Raw genomic sequence first — 24371 nt, 5'->3', positions numbered from 1 at the left:
TTTAATGGGTGGGTCGAGTACCTTTTTGACCACTCGGTCACCGTGATTGGGGGCTTTTTTATAAATAAACTGAGGTTTGGGGGGTAGAAGAGGTCCTAATTTCTTGTCTAGTAATAATATATGCCAATGTTGATTAAAGATTTCTTCAACTTCTTTATATTGTGAGTGGAATTGAGACAGAAAACCCCACTCCTTTGTGTTAGTCATTGGTTCATTGCCAAGCTGTTTAGTTAGTAGACATGTTTCTCTTGGGATAGTGCGTATTTCTTCTACCAATTTATGCATGGTATCTGGGTGATAACCTCTGGCTTCAAACCTTTCAGTTAAAATTCTGGACTGTGTAATGAAGTTTTCTTCTTCCGTACAGTTCCTTTTTACCCTCATAATTTGTCCTTTAGGTATATTTTTGATCCATAAAGGATGGTGGCCACTGTTGGTAGGGAGATAACTGTTTCTATCAGTTGGCTTGAAAAATACTTTAGTGGCCAACTTAGTTCCTTGTCGGTATATGGTTACATCTAAAAAATTAATTTCAGTATTGTTAGATTCAGAGGTGAGCTTAATATTGTTGCTATTATTATTTAAAACCTTTAAAAAGTTTAAAAGTGAGTCAGTATTACCTTCCCAAATAAAAAACAAGTCGTCTATATATCGTTTATAAAACAATAATTCACTCCGTCTGTCTTTAAAAATCACCTTGTCCTCCCACTCAGCCATAAAAAGGTTCGCAATGCTAGGTGCGAATTTAGCGCCCATAGCAACTCCTCTTTTTTGCGAATAAAACCGGCTATTGTACCAAAAAAAGTTATGTGAGAGACAGAAATCTAGAGCATTACCAATAAAAACTTTTTGATTATGTGGTAAGTCATCTCTTTAAAGAAATTTAAAAAGGAGTATATTAAAAATATCTATAAGTACCGTATAGACATAAAATATATATTCCATTATATATTAGAAAGTATATCTAGAAAAGGGGGGGAGGGCATTCTTCAAATATAAGAACCAAAATATATATAACAATAATACTAAAAATCGTTATAATACATAACACCACTGAGACTAGAAGATCTTTAGTCTGAGAAATGAGTAATCTCATAAAAGTATGTGCATGTTATGTTTAACCCAAAAGAGGCATGAGTGACTATTCAATGAGCCAATGTGCTCAGTATCAAAATATGTGATGTAGGAGACCAGATTATATTTTATTTTTTAATCACAACTTTAAGTATCGCTTATGAAGCAGTTGATATCTAGTTCAATGTTCATGCCTTTAGGCGCAAGAGATTCAGTCAAGTAGATCCATTTCGTTTCGCATTTTGATAGTTCGCAAACTCTATGGCTTCCTCTCCAATTCTGCATTACATGTTGGACTCCCCAGAATTGTAGTCCGGCTGGATCTTGATTGTGCTTCAGTTTAAAATGCAGGGACACATTATGGTCTTTATATCCTATCTTTATGTTGTTAATGTGCTCCATCACCCGTATTCTCATTTTTCTCTTGGTCCTCCCTATATAGAGTAGGCCGCACGGGCATTTCAGTGCGTATACTACATGGTCAGTGTTACATGTAATAAACTGTTCTATATCAAATTCAGTGTTGTTGGTTGGACAACTGAATTTTTCCAGACCTCTCATGGTTTGTGTTACTTCTCTGCATGGTTTGCATTTTCTACATGCAAAGAATCCATTTTGATTCCAAAAAGTTTCTGGTTTAATGGGTGGGTCGAGTACCTTTTTGACCACTCGGTCACCGTGATTGGGGGCTTTTTTATAAATAAACTGAGGTTTGGGGGGTAGAAGAGGTCCTAATTTCTTGTCTAGTAATAATATATGCCAATGTTGATTAAAGATTTCTTCAACTTCTTTATATTGTGAGTGGAATTGAGACAGAAAACCCCACTCCTTTGTGTTAGTCATTGGTTCATTGCCAAGCTGTTTAGTTAGTAGACATGTTTCTCTTGGGATAGTGCGTATTTCTTCTACCAATTTATGCATGGTATCTGGGTGATAACCTCTGGCTTCAAACCTTTCAGTTAAAATTCTGGACTGTGTAATGAAGTTTTCTTCTTCCGTACAGTTCCTTTTTACCCTCATAATTTGTCCTTTAGGTATATTTTTGATCCATAAAGGATGGTGGCCACTGTTGGTAGGGAGATAACTGTTTCTATCAGTTGGCTTGAAAAATACTTTAGTGGCCAACTTAGTTCCTTGTCGGTATATGGTTACATCTAAAAAATTAATTTCAGTATTGTTAGATTCAGAGGTGAGCTTAATATTGTTGCTATTATTATTTAAAACCTTTAAAAAGTTTAAAAGTGAGTCAGTATTACCTTCCCAAATAAAAAACAAGTCGTCTATATATCGTTTATAAAACAATAATTCACTCCGTCTGTCTTTAAAAATCACCTTGTCCTCCCACTCAGCCATAAAAAGGTTCGCAATGCTAGGTGCGAATTTAGCGCCCATAGCAACTCCTCTTTTTTGCGAATAAAACCGGCTATTGTACCAAAAAAAGTTATGTGAGAGACAGAAATCTAGAGCATTACCAATAAAAACTTTTTGATTATGTGGTAAGTCATCTCTTTGGCTTAGTGCCCAATTAAGGGCAAGTAATGCGTCATCATGCTGTATGATGGAATAAAGAGATGATACATCCGCGGTAACCAATAAAATGGGACCCCACTAAACCTTACAGAAAACAGCTACGAGCATTGGTAGAGAAGGGTACCCGGATGTATCATCTCTTTATTCTATCATACAGCATGATGACGGCGAATACATAAGTGATATTGATGTATGATTTTACATTGAGAGATTCTGACACCACAAACTGAGTGGCTGATTTTGGATGAGCGTGCCTGCAGTTCTCAACATTGAGATGCGCGCGCATCCTTTCTGTCTCAACATTGAATTGCTAAGTCCGGACCCATTATGGGCAGTGGCTTCACTTTTCAATGTGCGTCTGCGCGGGACAATTAGCTTTTTAGCTGACTTCCGCCCTGCTGTTGGCACTGGCCTCGCTGACGTTAATACGTTTAGGTGAGACCAGCGTCATCTAGCCGCATCAGACGTATCCGGTCCGCATTGGACGAGAAACTGCAGTACACGCCCTACTCCCGCCCATTGTATGACGCTGACCTCGTGTTGCCTAACACGCATGCGCAGGACGGACGTGATCGCGGCGAAAGATGGGCGGTACCCAAAGGATCGCTCCACTATTTAACAGGTCGCTGAATGCTGTAGCCACACCCTCAGACGAAGTCAGCCAATGACGAAACGCGTCAGGGTGTGGCCAGCAGCAGACGACCGATAGACTGTCAACCTGGTGGATCAGGAACAGATGAACGCGCTGGAGCGCCAGAAACTGTTTACAAACAGGCACAGTACATTTATGCTTATGTTTTATTGCACTATGGTACGCATATATTATAAGGGGACTTATGGGTTTGCTAAATAAACTTTTAAACGATAATACACTATCAGAAGTTTATTCCTTTGTATGTATACAAGCAAGACACACTTAAGCAAGAGTTGTGGAGAGTGCAAGGCTGGTGGCAGAGGCTGATGTATCCAATGCTGATTTTTACTTGCGGTCTGGTGAGTGCATCCCCATAAGGGGCTAATATCCCCCCACGCGGTGAAACACAAACATTCCTGGTGATAAGAAGCACATTTTGATGAAGACACATTTTTATTGTCGCTGTCCACCCGCACCATTATTTGGGATATCTATGTCACCATAGAACTTGTTTCAGAGTACATACTCTGTTTGTAGCGCTGCTACAGTAACACACTGAACTGTTTGACCATTGTCATTCATACTTTCCTTCTGTTTACTGTCACTTGCAAATAATAGTTGACAGTCAAAGTGATTCAAATAGCAGCCTGGACTGTCAGTAACCATACTATGTATTGGGTGACTGCTGATTGTCCAAACATATATGTTATGGCAATCATTTCTTCAAATCTGCCTACCCATTACACTCAGAGTGTTAACTAAGAAGTTTCCATTTCTTTTATATCCTGCAATCAATGTAAACTTACGTTCCACCTTACATCTGCATGCTCCCATTTGGAGGCATTTCCAGATTTGTTTTTTGGATTTTCCCTGCTTTACAACCCTCAGCTTTTAATTGACGTACAAGAAAAACATAATATTTCATGCTTCCTCTGGACAAGGTATCAATTTATTTGTCTTTCCCTGCTTAGATTTTAAAAGGATACACAAGCCAACAAACGTTTTATTCTAAAATACTAAATAGTTCTTTACTGCCGTACCCATTGGTCTACCTAACTTTCCTGACATTTTATATGGAAGGAAACATATAACATAACCAAGGAACTCAGAGTTCAGTCTATTTGTGTATGATTGATATATTAGTGCTGCGCACGTTAATGCGATACAGACACACTATCCCCTCCACGCTCCCTACTGGTCCTTGCTGGATTTTCACTCCCTGGATACTAAGATAATACTGCACCCTCCAAAGGACTATCTCCCGTTTTGTGCTGGGGTTATTATTCTCCACCCCTTTTCTCTTCCCCCCTGCTGTCCAGCTTACAGCTATCCTATATTTGGAGGTACACCAGATCCTGGGACATGTTTTAAGGACATTGGATGGGGTAACAGTTTGCCTACCCCCTACCACCACCTTCCAACCAACCGTGCGATAGCCAAAGTTTTTCACCTTTATATACAACAGTGTTTTAAAGTATCTAACACATGCCCAAAAGGCTGTTTAGGTAACAGCGCTGTATATACAATACTTTACTATTAATGGTCTGATCCACATACTTTTGCGGAGACCTGTTTAACCTACCTCTATGCTCCTGATGAAGCGCCCTATACGCGAAACATGTCGAGAGTAAAAGCAAGACCTACCATTCCGCATATCAAACTCAGTTTCAAGGATTAAAAGTTTACATATACTCCCTTGTGCTATATGTTCTCACGTCATGAGTATATTTGCATAAGTATAAGCTTTTTTGTAGTATTCTTTATAACATGTACTGAGATAAGATGCTGATAATGTACTGTTTTCACAAAGTTATGTATATCTTTCTTCATATATCTTTTTTATGAATAAATATTTATAGATTTTTTTATATTAATTACTTGTACCGCCAAAAGTCCATTCTATTAGCCCAGATTAATTTCCATTTCCATAGTATCGGGACGTTGGTACACTCTAACAGTTGCATTCACAGTCAATAGTCGCCCTGTGTTTTATGCATTTTTTGGCAAGGTCCACTTAAATGATTGATATATTAACATATATAAGATTTAACATACATAGGTGCCTTGGAAAAAAATATAGGAGGGACTTCATCCAGATGAATACAGGGGAATCTTCAGAGTCTTGCTGAATGCTCCCTGTTGTGTTCAAGCCTAGAACAAGGTACTGTAGTACAGGCGGCCCCTGGGTTACAAACATCCGACTTACAAAGGACTTGTACTTACAAACGGATGGAGACAACAGGAAGTGAGAGGAAATCTACTCCCAGGAAGGGAAGTTCACCCCAGTAAGAGTTATCATGGGAAAAAGGTGTCTCCACTGATGCTTAATCACCTAGGCTTGTTTTCACAACAACCCAAAATTTTCAAAATCCAATTGTCACAGAGACAGAATGTTAGATGAAATCTTCTGAACAGGGGCACAGACAGCAAAACAAATGTTAAAGGGGTGGTAACCCTCCCCTATGCTATCCAAAGAATTTAAAAATGTTTTTTTGGCTGGAGCTTACACTTAAAAAAAAATCCTATTCCAACTTACATACAAATTCAACTTAACAACACACCCTACAGACCCTATCTTGTTTGGAACCCAGGGACTGCCTGTAGTAATATATGTCTCTACAGAGATCTCAGCTCTAGGCTTTTGTATCCCTGTGATACAGTTAGGGCTTTCCATTACATGTGGTTTGTGTGCCAAGCTGCTCAAAACCTTTTAGGAAGCAATAGAACAATTATTAAATAAGAATTGTAATTATCAAATGTAATTCCTAAGCACATAAATACATCTTTCACTCACTTTGTATGGATTGCAGCCGCTGGTTTAATGTTTTGAAAGTGATTATAAAGGATTTTTGTAATGTTTTTTTATTTAATAATGAACATGTCATACATACCTGCTCTGTGCAGTGGTCCACTGCTGGTGCACCTTAGGCAAGGCCAGCTACTTGCACCCCTGCAATAATAAAAAAAAAAATATTGCCATGATGATACCATTACATTAAAAAGCATATGATTTCCAGTCCAACTACTGCCAAATTTCAGCCTCAGCGAGCAGGTTCCCGATTTATAGAGGCTCTTCTCCTCTGTATCTTCAGCGTGATGACAGAGTGCGCCCATAGACTGCACGGCGCATGCTCTGAAACACGTCGCTCTGCAGGCCACGCGTGCACTCCAGTGCCATCTTGGAAGAGTCTTTCCTAAACACTCTGCAGCGTGGCTCCTCAGCAGGTAATCCTGCATAGCATCCCAGACTTATACCTTTCTGATGAGCCTATTATCTACCTTGTTATGTGAATTGCCTTTTGGCATTTTTTTATAAAATATTTATACAGTCTGCACTTAGAGGTGATTACCCCCCCCCGGTCTTTGAAAACAAGCGGCTATGGCCGCTCCCTAAGCAGAAATGCTCCCTAGGTGGCTGCCTAGTTCGCCTAGTGGTAGCACCGGCCCTGCCTGGCTGCTCCTGTCTTCGACTAACCCCCCTAGGAAGATGCTTGCTGGGGGGGTACTCATTTGTCAGAGAATGCATTAGGTAAAAAACCTTTAGCGTTTACAACCACTTTAAACTCATCAACATAAATAACATAATCATAAGTGAAATGCTAACATTCAAAATGGATGGATTCCTTAACAAATTCTATCAGATCTGGAAACCTTGGATCATGAAACCAGTCCAAGCGGCTCATGAGCTCAAAAGCTTATTTTGCTTTTAAAGGTAAAGAAGAGATTTGGGGCCCTTTTGACCCCAGATCCCTCCATAAAGAGGACCTGTCATCCTTATTTCTATTACAAGGGATTTTGCATTCCTCATGCTACAACTAAGCTCTATTTCATGCTGAATAAACTAAATTGTTAATGTTTCTTAACCACTAGCCGACCAGCCGCCGGTAGGCTCAGGCCTCGTACACACGGCCGAGGAACTCGACGTGCCAAACACATCGAGTTCCTCGGCCAGTTCAGCACTGAAGCCGCCGAGGAGCTCGGCGGGACGAGAGCTCCCATAGAGCAACAAGGAAATAGAGAACATGTTCTCTATTTCCTCGCCGAGCTCCTCGTCGGCTTCCTCGGCCAAAAGTGTACACACGGCCGGGTTTCTCGGCAGAATTCAGCCAGAAACTCGGTCGGAAGCTGAATTCTGCCGAGGAAACTGGTCGTGTGTACGGGGCCTCAGCTGTGCGAAATCACGTAGGTATACGTCATTCCGCATTCCAGCCATTAGGGGCACGTTCGATCACTGCTGGGCACCCGCGATCACTCGTTACAGAGCGAGAACCGGGAGCTGTGTGTGTAACACAGCTCCCGGTCCTGTCAGGGGGAGAAATGACTGTTCATCTGTTCATACAATGTATAAACAGCGATCTGTCATTTCCCCTAGTCAGTCCCACCCCCCTTCAGTTAGAACACACCTAGGGAACATAATTAACCCCTTCCTCGCCCCCTAGTGTTAACCCCTTCCCTGTCAGTGACATTTTTACAGTAATCAATGCATTTTTATAGCACTGATCGCTATAAAAATGCGATTGGTCCCAAAAATGTGTCAAAAGTGTCCGAAGTGTCCGCCATAAGGTCGCAGTACCGATAAAAATACATTTATTTAGATGAAAGTATCAAAATTAGTTCCTTTATATGCAATTATATATAATTATAATAATACATATCATTTAGCTGTACCTGTCCCGTACTAAATATGACACTACAGCCTTGTGTTTAGTCATCTTCCAAGTTACTCTACCTTTTGAATAAAATTTTCAACCTCATATATCACTTTACAGTTCCAGAATTATATTGCCATCTGTTGCATCTCAACCATCATGTGAAAATACATCTTTTGATAGGCATGAAGGACATGCCCGTTCCAGTTATTGCTGAAAACTGCAGTCTTACAGATAATGCAAAAGAAATTTACATGTTTCACAAATATTTTTTTATATTTAGGATCAAAGGGAGCGTACATATTCTACATTGAAAACAAAATCAACATCTGCTTCCATCAATAATCTTCGACCTGGGACAGTTTATGTGTTTCAAATCCGAGCCTTTACTGCTGCTGGCTATGGAATGTACAGTCCTAGGCTTGATGTCACTACCCTGGAGGAGGCTACCGGTAACCTTTCAACTTTTTTCTACAGTATGTAGCAAGTTTACTTGTAAAATATCCATTCACAGTAAACAAAATAATATATTTTTTTAAGTTTACATTGGTTACATCAGTTACAATAAAGTATGTGAGAAAGTTACATTGTGCTTCAGAATTTTACTGCTTTGTGAAATCAAGTATTGTTAAATGTCCTAAGTTTTTGTTTTGTTTTGGATATGTGCTTGCATATTTTATATATATATATATATATATATATATATATATATATATATATATATATATATATATATATATATATATATAGTATCTCACAAACGTGAGTACACCCCTCAAATTTTTGTAAATATTTTATTGTATATTTTCATGCGACAACACCTCAAGAAATGACACTTTGCTACAATGTTGTGTCATAAAAAATTACAGTGTGTAGGCTAAAACAACGTTTAAAATGACGTTTTTAAACCGGCGCATGCTCAGAAGCAAGTTAGGACGCGAGTTTGAATGGAACAGAGTGCTGTCGTACGTGCTGAACGTAACCGCGCTTTGCTAGAGCTTTTGGAAAACACGATGGTGTGTATGCTACATCGTTTTTGAAAATGAAGTTTGAAAAACTTTGTTTTTTTTTATCACATAAAACGTCGTTTTTTTCTATCACAAAAAACGACCGTCTGTACGCGGCATTACAATGTACATTTGCTGTCAGCTCAAAATAACTCAACACACAGCCATTAATGTCTAAACTGAGCATGTTTTCAGACCTAAACTCTATTGAGCATCTGTGGGGCATCCTCAAACAGAAGGTGGAGGAGAGCAAGGTCTCTAACATCCACCAGCTATGTGATGTCATCAGGGAGGAGTGGAAGAGGACTTCAGTGGCAACCTGTGAAGCTCTGGTGAACTCCATGCCCAAGAGGGTTAAGGCAGTGCTGGACAATAATGGTGGCCACACAAAATATTGACACGTTGGGCTCAATTTGGACATTTTCACTTAGGGGTGTACTCACTGTTGTTGCCATCAGTTTAGACATTATTGGCTGCATGTTGAGGGGATAACAAATTTACACTGTTATACAAGCTGTACACTCACTACTTTACATTGTAGCTAAGTGTCATTTCTTCAGTGTTGTCACACATAGTTGCCAACATTTTTTAAAAAATTCCAGGGACACTTTGCAGCACAGCTGTTAATTAATTACCACACTGACTTCTCCGAAGCTCCACCCACGCCTGGCGAAGATTATGCGTAGTGGGTGGAGCTTCGGGGAAGTGAGTGTGGTAATTAATTAATAGCTGTGCTGTAAAGTGTCCCTGGACAAATGTTGGCAACTATGGTCACATGAAAAGATAATAAAATATTTACAAAAATGTGAGAGGTGTATTCACGTTTGTGAGATACTGTATATATATATATATATATATATATATATATATATATATATATATATATATATATACATTTTTTGTTGTGTATGCGTGTGTATGCATATGTACTGGCAGGACTACTTGATCACAGTAAATGCAAAATAGTTTTTTTATTATTATTATTATATTTATGAAATAAGTGGCAACATAGTAATATGCATTTTATGTTTGCTAGCAATGTGTTTTTTTAGCATATTTGTAAAGCAGTAAATGTGTTATTCATTCATCAAACATTCACTACAGGTAAAGCTCCTGTATGTGGTGCATGTGTTTTTAAATTACAGTGATTGATTTGGTTGCAGGGAAAGTTTAGTAAATTACACATTCACTGCTTTAAATGTTCATATGTTTCTTTAAAGTTTTTTCTTTTTTTTATGTTCTTTATACAGTGGGTAAGGATTAGAACTCCTGTCATGTTTTACTCCTATCTGTAGCTCATTGAGGTTTTTCTGGGGCTTGTTTACATTTGCGATTGTGGTTTTTACCAACCCCCAACTGCTTCCCCTTTTGCTGCAGAGGCAGTGGCCTGGGCTGTACACATTCCATGGCCACAGCAAGAATTATAACCCTGTTGTGTTTGGGGGGCAGTACAGCCCACCGGGTGACACCCATTCAGGTGAATGTGCCCACACTGCAATTTCACACAACACGTCTGGTTGTCCAGTATTTAGGGGGATAAAGCAGGCCAAGAGGAGGTGATACAACGCCTCCTCACTGCCTGTCCAATGCTCTCTGAGGAATGATCTGAACATTAATCGCTCTTCAGGGAGAAAAGTAGGCCATACTGTCTAGGTGACAGCAGGAAATGAGAAAAATTTGGAAAAAACAGCAACACAGAAGAAAAATATTTTTATTTTATCTAGTAGTGTAGAGAAAGGCTAGTGACATTTTCACCTTGTTATTGAGAGCTCTGTGTATTTTTTAAGTTTGTCACTGTAATAGTAAGTCACGGTAAATTTCTCTAATGGGTGGGCCAGATAGCAGTATATTCCCCACAGGGATTCTAATTCTTCTAGACTCTAATCTAAACTAAAAAAAAAACTAACAAAAAATGGCTGAACATGCACTTTAATTTCTGCATTAAGAACTCTGTGACATATTGATTTGGTTTGAACTGCAGACTTGGGGTGTAGAGTAAATTGTTACCTGGTCATCAAAATATTCTATTAGTGGCCTATAATGGTGTTACTAATGCAGATGTGATACTGATGCACAGTATATTTTAAAATGTGTTTAATGTTTTAAAATTATTTATGTCTTTATTGTTATATGTTTTTTGCAGCTACAGCTGTAACCAGTGAGCAGAATCCAGTCATTATAATTGCAGTGGTTGCCGTGGCAGGCACTATTATTCTGGTCTTCATGGTTTTTGGCTTCATCATAGGGAGAAGGTATTTTTTTTTCTTCTTTCATTTTAAAGACATGAGATAATAGAGAAGAACACACAAACTAAATTAAGAATACTATTTACAACACTTTGTAAGTAGCAGAGAGCCATAATGCTGTTAAAACTTTAGACATTGTGAAGATTCAGTGCCAGCTGATTGTTAGGATAATTCCTCTGTGTATAGAAAGAAAACAACATCCAAGGATAAACTATATTCTGTTGGATGTAGGATTAGAAATATAGCTATATGATGTCTAAATCTTGTATTATACATCGTACAGCTTCTTATCAAATGTCCATCTTAAAACTCTCACTTGTAAATGTAATCATTCACATGCAGGCCAAATATGACCAAGGTAATTTTAGTTAAAAACTCAGCTGACTGGTCTTATCGCCTTGTATACGGCCCTTTTACGATATCTGTATAACTTTTACTACTGCCTTGTGATAGTTATGAGTTAGGATAATTGTTGTATATCTGCATAATGTTCAGAATATCTATCTATTGTGTTTTTGTTGCAAGAAAAGCCTGCTTTAAAAATCTTAATAATATGTCAGTGACTTGAGGTACTGTGGGTAACTGTATCTTCAAATGCATGTTTAAAAAGCTTTAGTCCACAGATGTATAGTATGTGTACTTAGTAAAATAAAGAAAACGATCAGGCTGGAAACTGATCATTATGCAAATTTCAGCTTCAATCTAATATTTACATTACTATGCTACTTGTATGACTTACAGTTTAGAGCTGATGTTTTGTCTTGATGGAAGCACACCTTTATGATTCTGCAATATATATATACAGTACAGACCACCTTCTCATTCAAAGAGTTTTCTTTATTTTCATGACTATGAAAATTGTTGTTTCACACTGAAGGCATCAAAACTATGAATTATACATAACAAAAAAGTGTGAAACAACTGAAAATATATTTCATATTCTAGGTTCTTCAAAGTAGCCACCTTTTGCTTTGATTACTGCTTGGCACACTCTTGGCATTCTCTTGATGAGCTTCAAGAGGTAGTCACCTGGTGCAGCACCCCATCACTCTCCTTCTTGGTCAAATAGCCCTTACACAGCCTGGAGGTGTGTTTGGGGTCATTGTCCTGTTGAAAAATAAATGATGGTCCAACTAAACGCAAACCGGATGGAATAGCATGCCGCTGCAAGATGCTGTGGTAGCCATGCTGGTTCAGTATGCCTTCAATTTTGAAAGAATCCCCAACAGTGTCACCAGCAAAGCACCATCACACCTCCTCCTCCATGCTTCACGGTGGGAACCAGGCATGTAGAGTCCATCCGTTCACCTTTTCTGCGTCGCACAAAGACACGGGGGGTTGGAACCAAAGATCTCAAGTTTGGACTTATCAGACCAAAGCACAGATTTCCACTGGTCTAATGTCCATTCCTTGTGTTCTTTAGCCCAAACAAGTCTCTTATGCTTGTTGCCTTTCTTTAGCAGTGGTTTCCTAGCAGATATTCTACCATGAAGGCCTGATTCAATAAGTCTCCTCTTAGCAGTTCTAGAGATGTGTCTGCTGTAAAAGGTGGCTACTTTGAAGAACCTAGAATATGAAATATATTTTCAGTTGTTTCACACTTTTTTGTTATGTATAATTCCACATGTGTTAATTCATAGTTTTGATACCTTCAGTGTGAATCTACAATTTTCATAGTCTTGAAAATAAAGAACACTCTTTGAATGAGAAGGTGTGTCCAAGCTTTTGGTCTGTACTGTATATATATATATATATATATATATATATATATATATTACTGCGCAAAAATTTTAGGCAGGTGTGAAAAAATGCTGCAAGGTAAGATGCTTTAAATCGTTTATTTTTGATCAATTTACAACATGCAATGTGAGCGTACAGAACAAAAACTGAAATCAAATCAATATTTGGTGTCATTGCCCTTTGGCTTCAAAACAGCATCAAATTTTCTAGGTACACTTGCACACGGTTTTTGAAGGAACTCATCTTGGAGAATTAACCACAGATCGTCTGGTTGTTTAAGCTGCCTCAAATCCTACTGTCTCTTCATGTAATCCCAAAAAGACTCCATAATGTTAAGTTCAGGGGTCTGGGAGCAAAATCATCACGCTGATGATAATTCTTAATGACATTGGCTGTATGCTTTGGTTCGTTGTCCTGCTACAGAATACATTTGGGGCCAATCACATGCCTCCCTGATGGTATGGCATGATAGATAAGTATCTACCTGTTTTTTTCAGAATTGAGGACACAATTGATCGGGCAACGTTGAGGACCGTAGATGCAGTGGTCAGCCAAGGAAGCTGCCCAGCAGTGCCATCAGCACAGAACTGTTGGAAACCAGAGGGATCCAGGTACACCCATCTACTGTGCAGAGAAGTCTGCCCAGAAGTGGGCTTTATAGAAAAATGCATCCAAAAAGCCATACCTCCAACTTGGAAACAAGGCTAAGCAACTCAACTATGTATAAAAAAAAACATAGGAACTGGGGCGCAGATAAGTGGCAACAGGTGGACTGATGAGTAAAAATTTGGAGAGTGGTACAATAATGAGTGCCTGCAGGAAACAGTGAAGAATGGTAGAGGTTCCTTGCAAGTTTGAGGCTGCATTTCTGAAATTGATTTGGCCAGGTTCAATGATGTTCTCAATACAGAGAATAGAGGCATATACTTATCCATCATGCCATAACATCAGGGAGGCATGTAATTGGCCCCAGAGTTAATTATGTAGCAGGACAATGAACCAAAACATACAGCCAATATCATTAAGAACTAACTTCAGTTTAAAGATGAGTCCTGGAAGTAATGGTTTGGCTCCCAGAGCCCTGATTTCGACATCATCATGTCTGTCTGGGATTACATAAAGAGACAGAAGGATTTACGGCAGCCAACATTCACAGAAGACCTGTAATTAGTTCTTCAAGATGTTTGGAACCATCTACCTGTGGAGTTCCTTAAAAAACTGTGTGCAAGTGTATCTAGAAGAATTAATGCTGTTTTGAAGGCAAAAAGTAGTCACACCAAATATTAATTTGATTTTGATTTCTCATTCTGTGTTTACACACACATGAACTGTAATGGCATCCCAGTCTTAGTCTATAGGGTTCAGTATTGCATAGGCCCACCCTTTGCAGCTATAACAGCTTCAACTCTTCTGGGAAGGCTGCTCACAAGGTTTGGGAGTGTGTCCTATGAGAGTGTTTAACCATTCTTCCAGAAGCGCATTTGTGTGGTCAGGCACTGTTGTGAACGAGAAGGCCTGCTCACAGTCTCCCCTCTAATTCTTTCCCAAAGGTGTTCTATTGGGTTGAGCCAGTCAAGTTCCTCTACCCCAAACTTGCTCATCCATGTCTTTATGGACATTGCTTTGTGCACTGGTCCAAGTCATTTGGTGGAGGGGAGATTATGATGTGGGGCTGTTTTTCAGGGGTTGGGCTTGGCCTCTTAGGTCCAGTAAAGACTCTTAAGACGTCAGCATACAAGACATTTTTGACAATTTTATACTCCCAACTTTGTGGTAACAGTTTGGGGATGGTCCCTTCCTGTTCCAACATGACCACTCAATAGTACACAAAGCAAGTCCATAAAACCTGGATGAGCGAGTTTGGGGTGGAGGAACTTGACTGGCCTGCACAGAGTCTGGACCACAACCTGATAGAACACCTTTGGGATGAATTAGAGCGGAGACTGCGAGCCAGGCCTTCTTGTCCTCATCAGTGCCTGACTTCACAAATGCAATTCTGGAAGAATGGTCACACTCCTAAACCTTGTGGACAACCTTCTCAGAAGATTTGAAGCTGTTATAGCTGCAAAGGGTGAGCCAACTCAGTATTGAACCCTACAGACTAAGACTGAGATGCCATTAAAGTTCATGTGTGTGTAAAAGCAGTTGTCCCAATACTTTTGGTAATATAGTGTGTGGGTATGCAGTATATATGTCATGAGGCATATCTTCAAGTAATACATAAAACAAAAAACGTTTTCTTTTTTTTTTTTTCTAGGCATTGTGGTTATAGCAAAGCTGATCAGGAAGGAGATGAAGAACTTTACTTTCATTGTAAGTGTTTGCTTTCTTTATTTTCAAGAAACATCTTCTAGTTTTTGAATGTTATTAATTTGTATTTAGTAATTAATTTTCTCCCTGAGAAGAGTGACTTTAGTATGCCAAGGGGACTCTGTAAATCTCAGCTAAACCTTACTCCACTTAGCACATATACTTGTCCTCAAACAAGCAGTCATATTGTTCACTTCTGTGATTAATACTTTCACACCATTTTAAGGACCTCCCATGAGATTCAGTAATTTGAAGGTCAGTGGTCAAGTTTCTGTGGTTTTCGCTTATAGCTGTTTTTTCACAGTCTCTTGTCAATCATCTTAATGAGATGCAATCATAGCAAGTTTGCTAAACATGGCACTCTTTATGCTATCAACACAAAACATTTCTGATAGGTGCTTGTAATATGATTTGCCTACATATGTAGGTAAAAATAAGCAGACCAAAATATACTACCCAGAGCAGGGGATTAGCAAAATCTCAAGTTTTTACCAGCCTGCATATGAGCAAAATGACATGCTCTTGGCCCAATTCTTTATTCTAGATTTAATGTGGATGGCTATTTGACTCACAATTGAGAAATATCCCAGGAAGAAGAAGAAGCAATTATAAATAAGAGCAGAGACAATATCTGCAAGCATCAATCTTCTAAGACAAAATGAGGACATGGAAATTAGATGAAGAAGAACACAATTCATTTATATTTATGACAGAAATTAGAAAGTGCTGATACAGTAAGCTACTTTACCCATGTTCGTGCCTTAATGATGGCAGTCTTGGTTTAGATATTTGCCCGTTTGTATTTCTCCATACAAAATGTTAAAAGCTTGGTGACATTTACAGCATGTGCACTGTACATTTATGTACAAATGTATAAAATCACGACTGTGAAAAAATCTTGAGAACTTACTTTTACACAACTTAGCGCCTTTGCATTCCATAACATACGCTTTAAGCAAATCTGTCAGTTTTTAACCCCCCTGACGGTAAACCCGAGCGCGACTCGGGGTTGGTTTTACATGTTAGGATCGGCAAACCCGAGTCACGCTCGGGCTGGACGGGCTTACCTTTCGCTGGATCCACAGGCTTGGTTTACTCACCTTGTCCCTGGATCCAGCGATGCCACCCGCTGTGTGAGCGAGCGGGACCTCCTCGCTCGATTCACAGTCCCCGTGTGACGCCGATCTCCGTTCCCTGCGACGTTACGACGCACGGGGACGGAGAACGGCGCCAAATTCAAAAAAGTAAACAAACACATTACATACAGTATACTGTAATCTTATAGATTACAGTACTGTATGTAAAAAATACACACCCCCCTTGTCCCTAGTGGTCTGCCCAGTGCCCTACATGTACTTTTATATAATAAAAAATGTCATTTCTGCCTGCAAACTGTAGATTGTCCAAAAGTGTCCCTTTATGTCAAAAATGGTTTTAGATCAGCTAGAAAACAGCGATAATAAATTATAATCACTTGCAGAATTGTGCGATAGCGATTTGCGGGGAAATTCGTCATAAAAAAAATAAAATAATGACAGCGACAATTCTGCAACTGCAAATTTCAGTGATTTTGAGTTGATTACATTATTGAATAATTTTTATTATAATTATATTATTATTTGTTATAATTATTTATAATTATTTATTATATTATAATTTATAATTTTGTTTTAAAAAAAAAAATCATACCCGGGATGCCTACAAGACTCTTGCTTGGTCAGATTTAAGTGAGTTATTTCTAAAAATTACAGGCCTACAGTATAAAACGCCAATTTCCTTGCAAAATAAATGTACCGCTTTTGGTACGTAATTCCAGACAGAATCATACCGCCAGGGAGGTTAATACCACTAGAAAGGGTGCACAATTTAAGTTTTTTTTTATGCAATATGCTTCACCTTAAAAAAATAAAAAAAATAATTGAATGCTTAGTGGGTGTCTCTTGGATTTTAGTCTGCAGGAATTAATGACATACCCAAGTTTTAAATGATGTACAGTACATGCTATATGCTATAACAAGCATCCTATGTATTGTGTCACTAAGCCAAACATTTGGATAGGGAGAAAGGGGTTAGAACTCTGTCAAGTTTTTTATTTTATTTATTCAAATAGACCTCCCCACACCCACACACACATCATCCACACTTAACACTAAGGCAAGCAATGAGGGAAAATCTTCAGTGGAGACACTGATAACAATAAAACGTTAAGAGAGCTTTTCCCTACTCCAATAGAGATTTTTTTTTTATTGCTGCCATTTTTACTTGGAGTTTGTTAAAATGCTATCAATTACTAGGAGAGGTAACAAAGAAAAATATCCCCAATGAAGCTCCAGATAGCAGTAAAACCCATGCAAAGGTTGTACTTCTCCACTTTATCTAAAATGGTGAAGAAAGGTTCATTTTAAAATGAGAGATGTGCAAAATTATTTCTCAATAAAGAACGTGCTTATCACTTTAAAAAAGCATATTGCACACACCCTGATCTATATTATTTACTTAGATTGCTTGCTTGCAACTTAAAGGGGTTGTAAAGGTAAAAATAAAATCCCCTAAATAGCTTCCTTTACCTTAGAGTAGTCCTCCTTCACTTACCGCATTCTTCGATTTTGCTTTTAAATGTCCTTATTTCTTCTGAGAAATCCTCACTTCCTGTTCTTCTGTCTGTAACTCCACACAGTAATGCAAGGCTTTCTCCCTGGTGTGGAGTGTTGTGCTCGCCCCCTCCCTAGAGGGGACGAGCAGGAGAGTCAGGACGCCAACGAACACACAGCTCCTTTCTCTATCTGCAGCGTAGAGAGCGTCCTGACTCTCCTGCTCGCCCCCTGCCCACTCAAGGGAGGGGGCAAGCACGACACTCCACACCAGGGAGAAAGCCTTGCATTACTGTGTGGAGTTACAGACAGAAGAACAGGAAGTGAGGATTTCTCAGAAGAAATAAGGACATTTAAAAGCAAAATCGAAGGATGAGGTAAGTGAAGGAGGACTGCACTAAAGGTAAAGGAAGCTATTTAGGGGAAACATTTTTTACCTTTGCAACCCCTTTAATTACATTATAAAAATAATTTTCCATAACATTTTATTTACTATTCTATTATCTAAAAAGCCTAAATATCATGTTAATTTGATAGGTTAGGATGCATTTCTGAATTGCAGCTTAGCTGTATTATTATCCTATAGGTCCATGGTTGCCAGTTTCACAGCTCTAAGCAAAGTATTCTTGGAAAGGACCAGATTTTATTTTTTGCTGAACCAGTTTGTCAGCACGCATTGAAGGCAAGGCTTGTGATTAATTTAATCTGACTGCATCAGCAGCAACAGAACACAGTGGTCACCAGCTATTTACAGTTGGTTTTGTGTTATTGTTCTTTTGTATAAAGCAAATTTTCAGGAGTATGAATGCCTTTTTATTGATTTTTTCCTTGTGGAAAAAAAGCATTAAACTTGGTTTAGTGAGGTCCACACTGTACCTTAATTTTCTATGCACTTCCATCTTTCATTGAATCAAGCTATTTTAAAAACAATAGCTCTGTTTACTAAAGCAATTGCAATTTACATTTTTATTTCCTCCTATGGTTTCCTACCAACAATGCTTTGAGATCCCAGCCAACACTATTTCATGTTGGTATGCCAGAGTAGCTCTCTCCTGTCAAAATGTTTTATGACAGCTTGAATAAAGAACCATCAGAGGCCCGTTTGAGATGCACGAGGTTACTTGGAATCCAGGCCGCTTATCATGGAAAACGAGAGTGTGGCTCGTTCTCCATCTGCCTGCCTGAAATGACATTGTAGGAGGTTAACCTATTGTTTCCTATGCCCTCCCACTCTCTCTCCCTCATTCATCTATTTCAGACTCACTAACAGATATGAGCAAGGTGTTGATAGCAAAAAAAAATACAGACTAAGTGATTGAATTATGCAAATGAGAGCTGAAAGATAAATTAATTGCTGGCATTCCATTCAAACTGTTGCTCAATATTGTCAAAAATCTGATTTATTTAAATGAGAAGTTAGAGATGCTAGTGTCTCAAGAAATTGCTAATTTATGCAGCAATGCTTTCTTTTTATGCTATTGTTTTCATCGTGGAATTGTAAGAATACAATTAGATAGAGTAATAAAACTGGTAAAAAATCATGACAAATATATAGAAATAAACAAAAACAATAAATGCAGCAGATTTCAGGAATTTTGTGAATGCATTAATATTCATGGACACATTCACTGTGAACATTTCTATGCTTTCATTCCTTACCCCTGGTATTCCAAAAATTGTCCTGTCAAAAATCAAATTGAAAGTGAAGTTGACTTTAATCGCTGTCTGCATGTATAACCTGTGGTGTTGTGCATAAAGAGGATTTTTTTCTATAGCAAACACAATTTGACCATAGATGTAAGATTTGTAGCTGTTTAAAGCTTACACGCCCTTAGATGTTAAAAGGCATGTTCAGATATGGGAACAAATTTAGGGGTTGCTTTCTATTTCTGTATCAGCCTTTAGTTCAAAGAGCGGCTATACAGAAAATCAGCACCAGCGTCCCTCTATTACATATTAACCAACTCTGAATGTGTGGGAGCGTGCTAGGGTGTCCCTGTCAATGCACTGGGAATCAGAGACTGAAGTGAAGTTTTAACTTTTCCTGAAAGCACTGTATTTACTGTCCCTCCGGCCACTTTTTTTATTTAAACACAAATTTGCAAGTTTAAAAAAAAAAAAGTTCCATTATCAAATCAGGTCAGAAGTACTGAGTTTTAAATAGAGCTGATGGGCCACTAAGATTTGTGAATATTCTTTTGCTTTTAAAATGTAATAGCAATAAGATTAGCAAGTTAATTGCATAAATTTAAAATGTACGGCGAACCCTTGCTACAGCGTATTAAGCATTACCTCCTTTTATTTTTGTTAAATGATCACATTACAGTTGCCCTGGCTTTACTTAATGATGCTGCCTGTATTTTTTATGGTACGTGCCTTTCAAATTCTAAATTGATTCACATAATCAAAGGGCATATGCACAATCTAGCTGTTGGTAACTACATTATCAAGTGATTGAGTTTCTACCTCACTTAGGAAATTGGAGTAGTGAAAATTAAAACATTAAAATGTATATTTTTGAATGATATCACAGCCAGGCAGCATCGTAAAAGTAATTTTCACTGCAGCACTCAAATGTTACTGTAGCAGTTGGGCTACTCAACAAATTACACTGTGCTATATTAGTATGCTGGGATTTAACTTTCTTTCCTCCGGATCTTGTTTAATATGCATGTGTACACATACTGGTTATCATGCTGCGCTTGCACATTATCCTGCTTCTTACATGTATTTGGTTTCATGAAAGAAATACCTTCTGCCTAGCAGCTCTCAGTAAAAATGACAGTCCTAGATAACTGCTCAGTGTGCATTCCTTCATCACTGTTCTGCTTTCTGACATCATTACAGTTAAATTTCCAGGCACCAAAACTTACATTGACCCTGAAACATACGAAGATCCAAATAGAGCTGTCCATCAATTTGCCAAGGAGTTAGATGCATCCTGTATAAAAATTGAGCGCGTGATTGGTGCAGGTAAGTCAGAGGTGTCTGTTTTCTTCAACATTTCCATTTAGCCAGGATGGAATATCAAACATGATATGACAGGCAAATAATTACAGCTCAAAAGTAAAACATTTTCTTTTTAACAGAATTTCTAAATGCAAAGTGGCTTAAAAAATACAGAAATATGCTGTGCTTGCGAAAAGTCCTATTGTTTTGATGTGTGTGGTATGGGTAGGTGTTAATATTTTTATATTTTACTCTTTTACTGCATTAAATTACTGCAATAAATGACTGCTAGTAAAAGTTTCCTCTCTTCTTATCACAAACTGATATACACTGACCTGTTTATGAACGTATAAGCAAAAATAAAAAAAGAACTAAAGGTCACCTGAAGGTGCTACTCATTGTAGCCAGCCAGGTTTTTATTTTAACCTGAGTATTTCTTTGCTTTCTATAGACAGCCCCTTTATTTTTCTATCTTTAACCCATTTGTGTCACTGGTAAAGTCCATGTTAATGGTTTACAATTTTATTAAACTTAGATCATTTACATTTTAAAAAGATGCACAAGTCTGTAGGAGTATTTTATATTGTCAAGTTCTTGTCAGTAAACCCCACACATATTGAGCCATTAGGAGTCATTATATATTGTCTGTTTCATGTTTAGAAACAACAAAAAAACAAGCAATATTTAGGTTTGCTAAATACTTCAAGATCATAGCTTGGAAATAGATATGAATGTACTACAGTAGACAAAAAATAAAAAATAAATGATCACAAGATTTCTAAACATGAATTTAGCAAAATGCACCATCTAATCCTTGCTAGCAGTATAGGTGTAGAAATTAGCTATATTAAATATTATAATAAACACATACAATTATTTTTTCATCCAAATAAGACTACTCTACACTGACAAGCCGGTCAAACAGTGCTCAAAATTCTTGCCAGCTAGTAATCCATTCCTATACAATGTAGTAAGCTGTTTTCTGCTACCCATCCGTCTGGATTCTATTTACAATAGCTTACATTTTATGCTCATATGCAAAAACAGCTTAGCAAACATATGCCTCACTTCTGGTAGAACAGTTATGACCCTTACTTGACCTACTGTATCCCTTATATGTTGAAGGCCCCATGGGGGCACTGCCAGCCGTGACAGCAACTTCTGACTTAATAACTCTATAGACTAATGGTTGGAATTGTAAGTCATATTACCTTTAATTTACCCATGGATATTAGACAAAGTTCATTCAGTACTTGCAATTTCAACAGATTCAAATGATAGTTATTTGGCCAGATCCCCATGGTGCACTTTCACAACAGACACATTTTATTGGTCGACTGAAAATGTCTGCCATATGCCCTGCTGCTTTCCATGTCAGTACAGAGATAAACACATCACCACGATTCCGATGATATGTGTAAATCATCTGAAGGAAATATATTTTGGTGGTTCGATCATTTCTTTAGGACAGGCTATGGGTATGGGTTGGTCGTTTTAAAAGCAATCGTGTATGTATACTATCCAGGTAAAAAAGCAAGCAATGTCCAATTAATTTTAGCAACTTATACATGTTGTACACGGATGTCATTGGAATTCACTCATGTGTTTGTTGGGACAAGTAATATACAGTTATGTGTACAAATTAAATTATTGTTCACATTATAACAGAGATACCTGAAGCTAGAAGCACTATTCAAAAATGATAACTCACTATGCAAACATGCTAACACACTCAATACATATTATCAGTAGTGGCGCACATCTTTATTATTTAATATGCCATTTTTGACAGACACATACTTCTGCCGCCACAGGCAACAAAGTAATGAATGTTAAATGCCAAATTGCTTCCCAGCACACACATTTAGGTATAATTATACAGGACTAAGGAAGTTATCCAATGAACAACTCTATTTAGATAAATCCTACAGGTGAAAACAGCTAATCTCATTTCCTGACTTAATATATAATTGAACACAAGATTAAAAAACAAAAGCTCATTGTCATTAGGGTAGAGATATTAAATATCAGGTTCACTATCAACTGACAGGATGCAGTGCTTAATTCTGGTGGGATAGGATCGCTAAATTATACAGTGTGTATGTCATTTTGTGAAATCTGTGATAAGAGAGTTTCGCAACAACAGCAGGCCTTAAGAGATTGTGTGACTGCATCGCAATGTCCTTTTGTTTATTGTCTGTCATTGCAAACCTGGGGCTTGGTACAAACAGCTTCAGTCTGATGGCTCCGTGAGGTAAACCTCAAATAACATACACAGCTTTCACAAACACAACCTTGCTGGTGCACCAAAAATCAAGTGCATTTTTATTTTATTCCTCAGTAAAAATTTATGAGTACTAAAGGTAAGGCAGTAAATCTTGTTTATTGTTGTTCTTTCGTGGCTGTTGCCTATGTTTGCATTAGTAGAAGGTGGCGGTGCTTATTTACCATACTGGAATTTAACTTAATTATTCATACAATATCTTAGAGAATAACATATCATTTTATACATCACTTAGGTCTTTTGTGGGTTCTATAAAACTCTATTACAATACACATTGTGGCTACAGTTGTTTAAATATAGCCTACCACAGAGCTTATAGTACATATTACACCTGATTTGTTTCAAATATAGCATTTGAAAGAAAAATATCTTATTTCACAAAGTTAGGATTTTTTTATCAAAGAAATATGCAAATATCTAGATAATATTCACAGAAAAATTACTTTTTGATAACTAGGGATGGTGTGATTATTAAGCTGGTGTTCCTAAAGCTTAAGCTAGAAAGGCTGTACTGAGATGAATAGCTCAATACACACAAGCATTCAGAGAAGTATTAGCTTTGTGTCAAGCTTCACCTCCTTGAAACTAATGGAAATTAGGGTGTTTGGGGACTTTGATGCTGCAGTAACCTGATAACATTTTTCCCTGACACAGTCAGGGTCCCTACGTAGGGTATGTTTAAACACTGGATCAGTGTAGTAATTTCACATAGGTGATGAATGTGCTTTAGCATCCAGCCCTTAATGACTCTAACCCCTAGCCACCTTTTGCCTTCCAACATAATAAAATATGTAATATTGCCTCATTTTCCAAATCATTGCTGAACAATTATGCATCACCCCAACTTTTCCCTTCTGACTTGGGATGATTGATATCTGCATGCACGTTTTTCTGTGAGTGGATAACAATTTATACATCATGCAAGGAGACTGTGACCAAAGCAAAGTGATACAGATACATAGTGGATGATTTACTTTTTAGAATAGCACATGATTGGCAAAGTAAGCATTAATTTACTTTTTTCACTAAGCTAAATGACTATTCCCCTTTTTTTTTATTAAAGCCCATCACCCCCACTACCAAAATACAGTAAAAACAATTCAGCCTACATATATTAATCCAGGCTTCTTCTAGTTTGTCATGTGGGGAGTGGGTACTTTGTGGTGGATGGTCCTCTGCTGCAAAAAATAGTGCTTACGTTTTGACATTTGAGTGTTGTTCTTTACAGCACTCCATAAGCCAAAACTGCATGTTGACAAATCTGCAAGAAGTGTGTCTAGGACAGCCTTGGCTCATAGGAATTGGTTGAGTGATGCTGGGTCTCATCCAAACCAAAAGTGAAACAGAGAATAGGGTG

At 38.0% G+C, this 24371-nt stretch overlaps 1 protein-coding gene across 10 annotated transcripts in view; it reads left to right on the top strand.

Moving 5' to 3' along the window:
* Positions 1-24371, top strand: part of EPHA7 (EPH receptor A7) — a 269519-nt gene that overhangs the window by 204936 nt on the left and 40212 nt on the right. For 3 of the 10 annotated variants that reach the window (XM_040350116.1, XM_040350113.1, XM_040350111.1), the window contains exons 7-10: positions 8171-8339; positions 11038-11146; positions 15138-15193; positions 20629-20754. In XM_040350116.1, the coding sequence (XP_040206050.1) occupies positions 8171-8339; positions 11038-11146; positions 15138-15193; positions 20629-20754 (460 nt within the window). Of the gene's footprint in view, positions 1-8170; positions 8364-11037; positions 11147-15137; positions 15194-20628; positions 20755-20870; positions 20956-24371 lie in introns of all 10 variants that reach the window. The other 7 variants (XM_040350114.1, XM_040350112.1, XM_040350108.1 and 4 more) reach the window with 4 other exon arrangements.

This window comes from Rana temporaria, chromosome 4 (assembly GCF_905171775.1).
Source record: "Rana temporaria chromosome 4, aRanTem1.1, whole genome shotgun sequence".
Classification (NCBI taxonomy): domain Eukaryota; kingdom Metazoa; phylum Chordata; class Amphibia; order Anura; family Ranidae; genus Rana; species Rana temporaria.
Note: the sequence above shows the minus strand (reverse complement) of the source record. Positions and strands in the feature narration are given on the sequence as shown.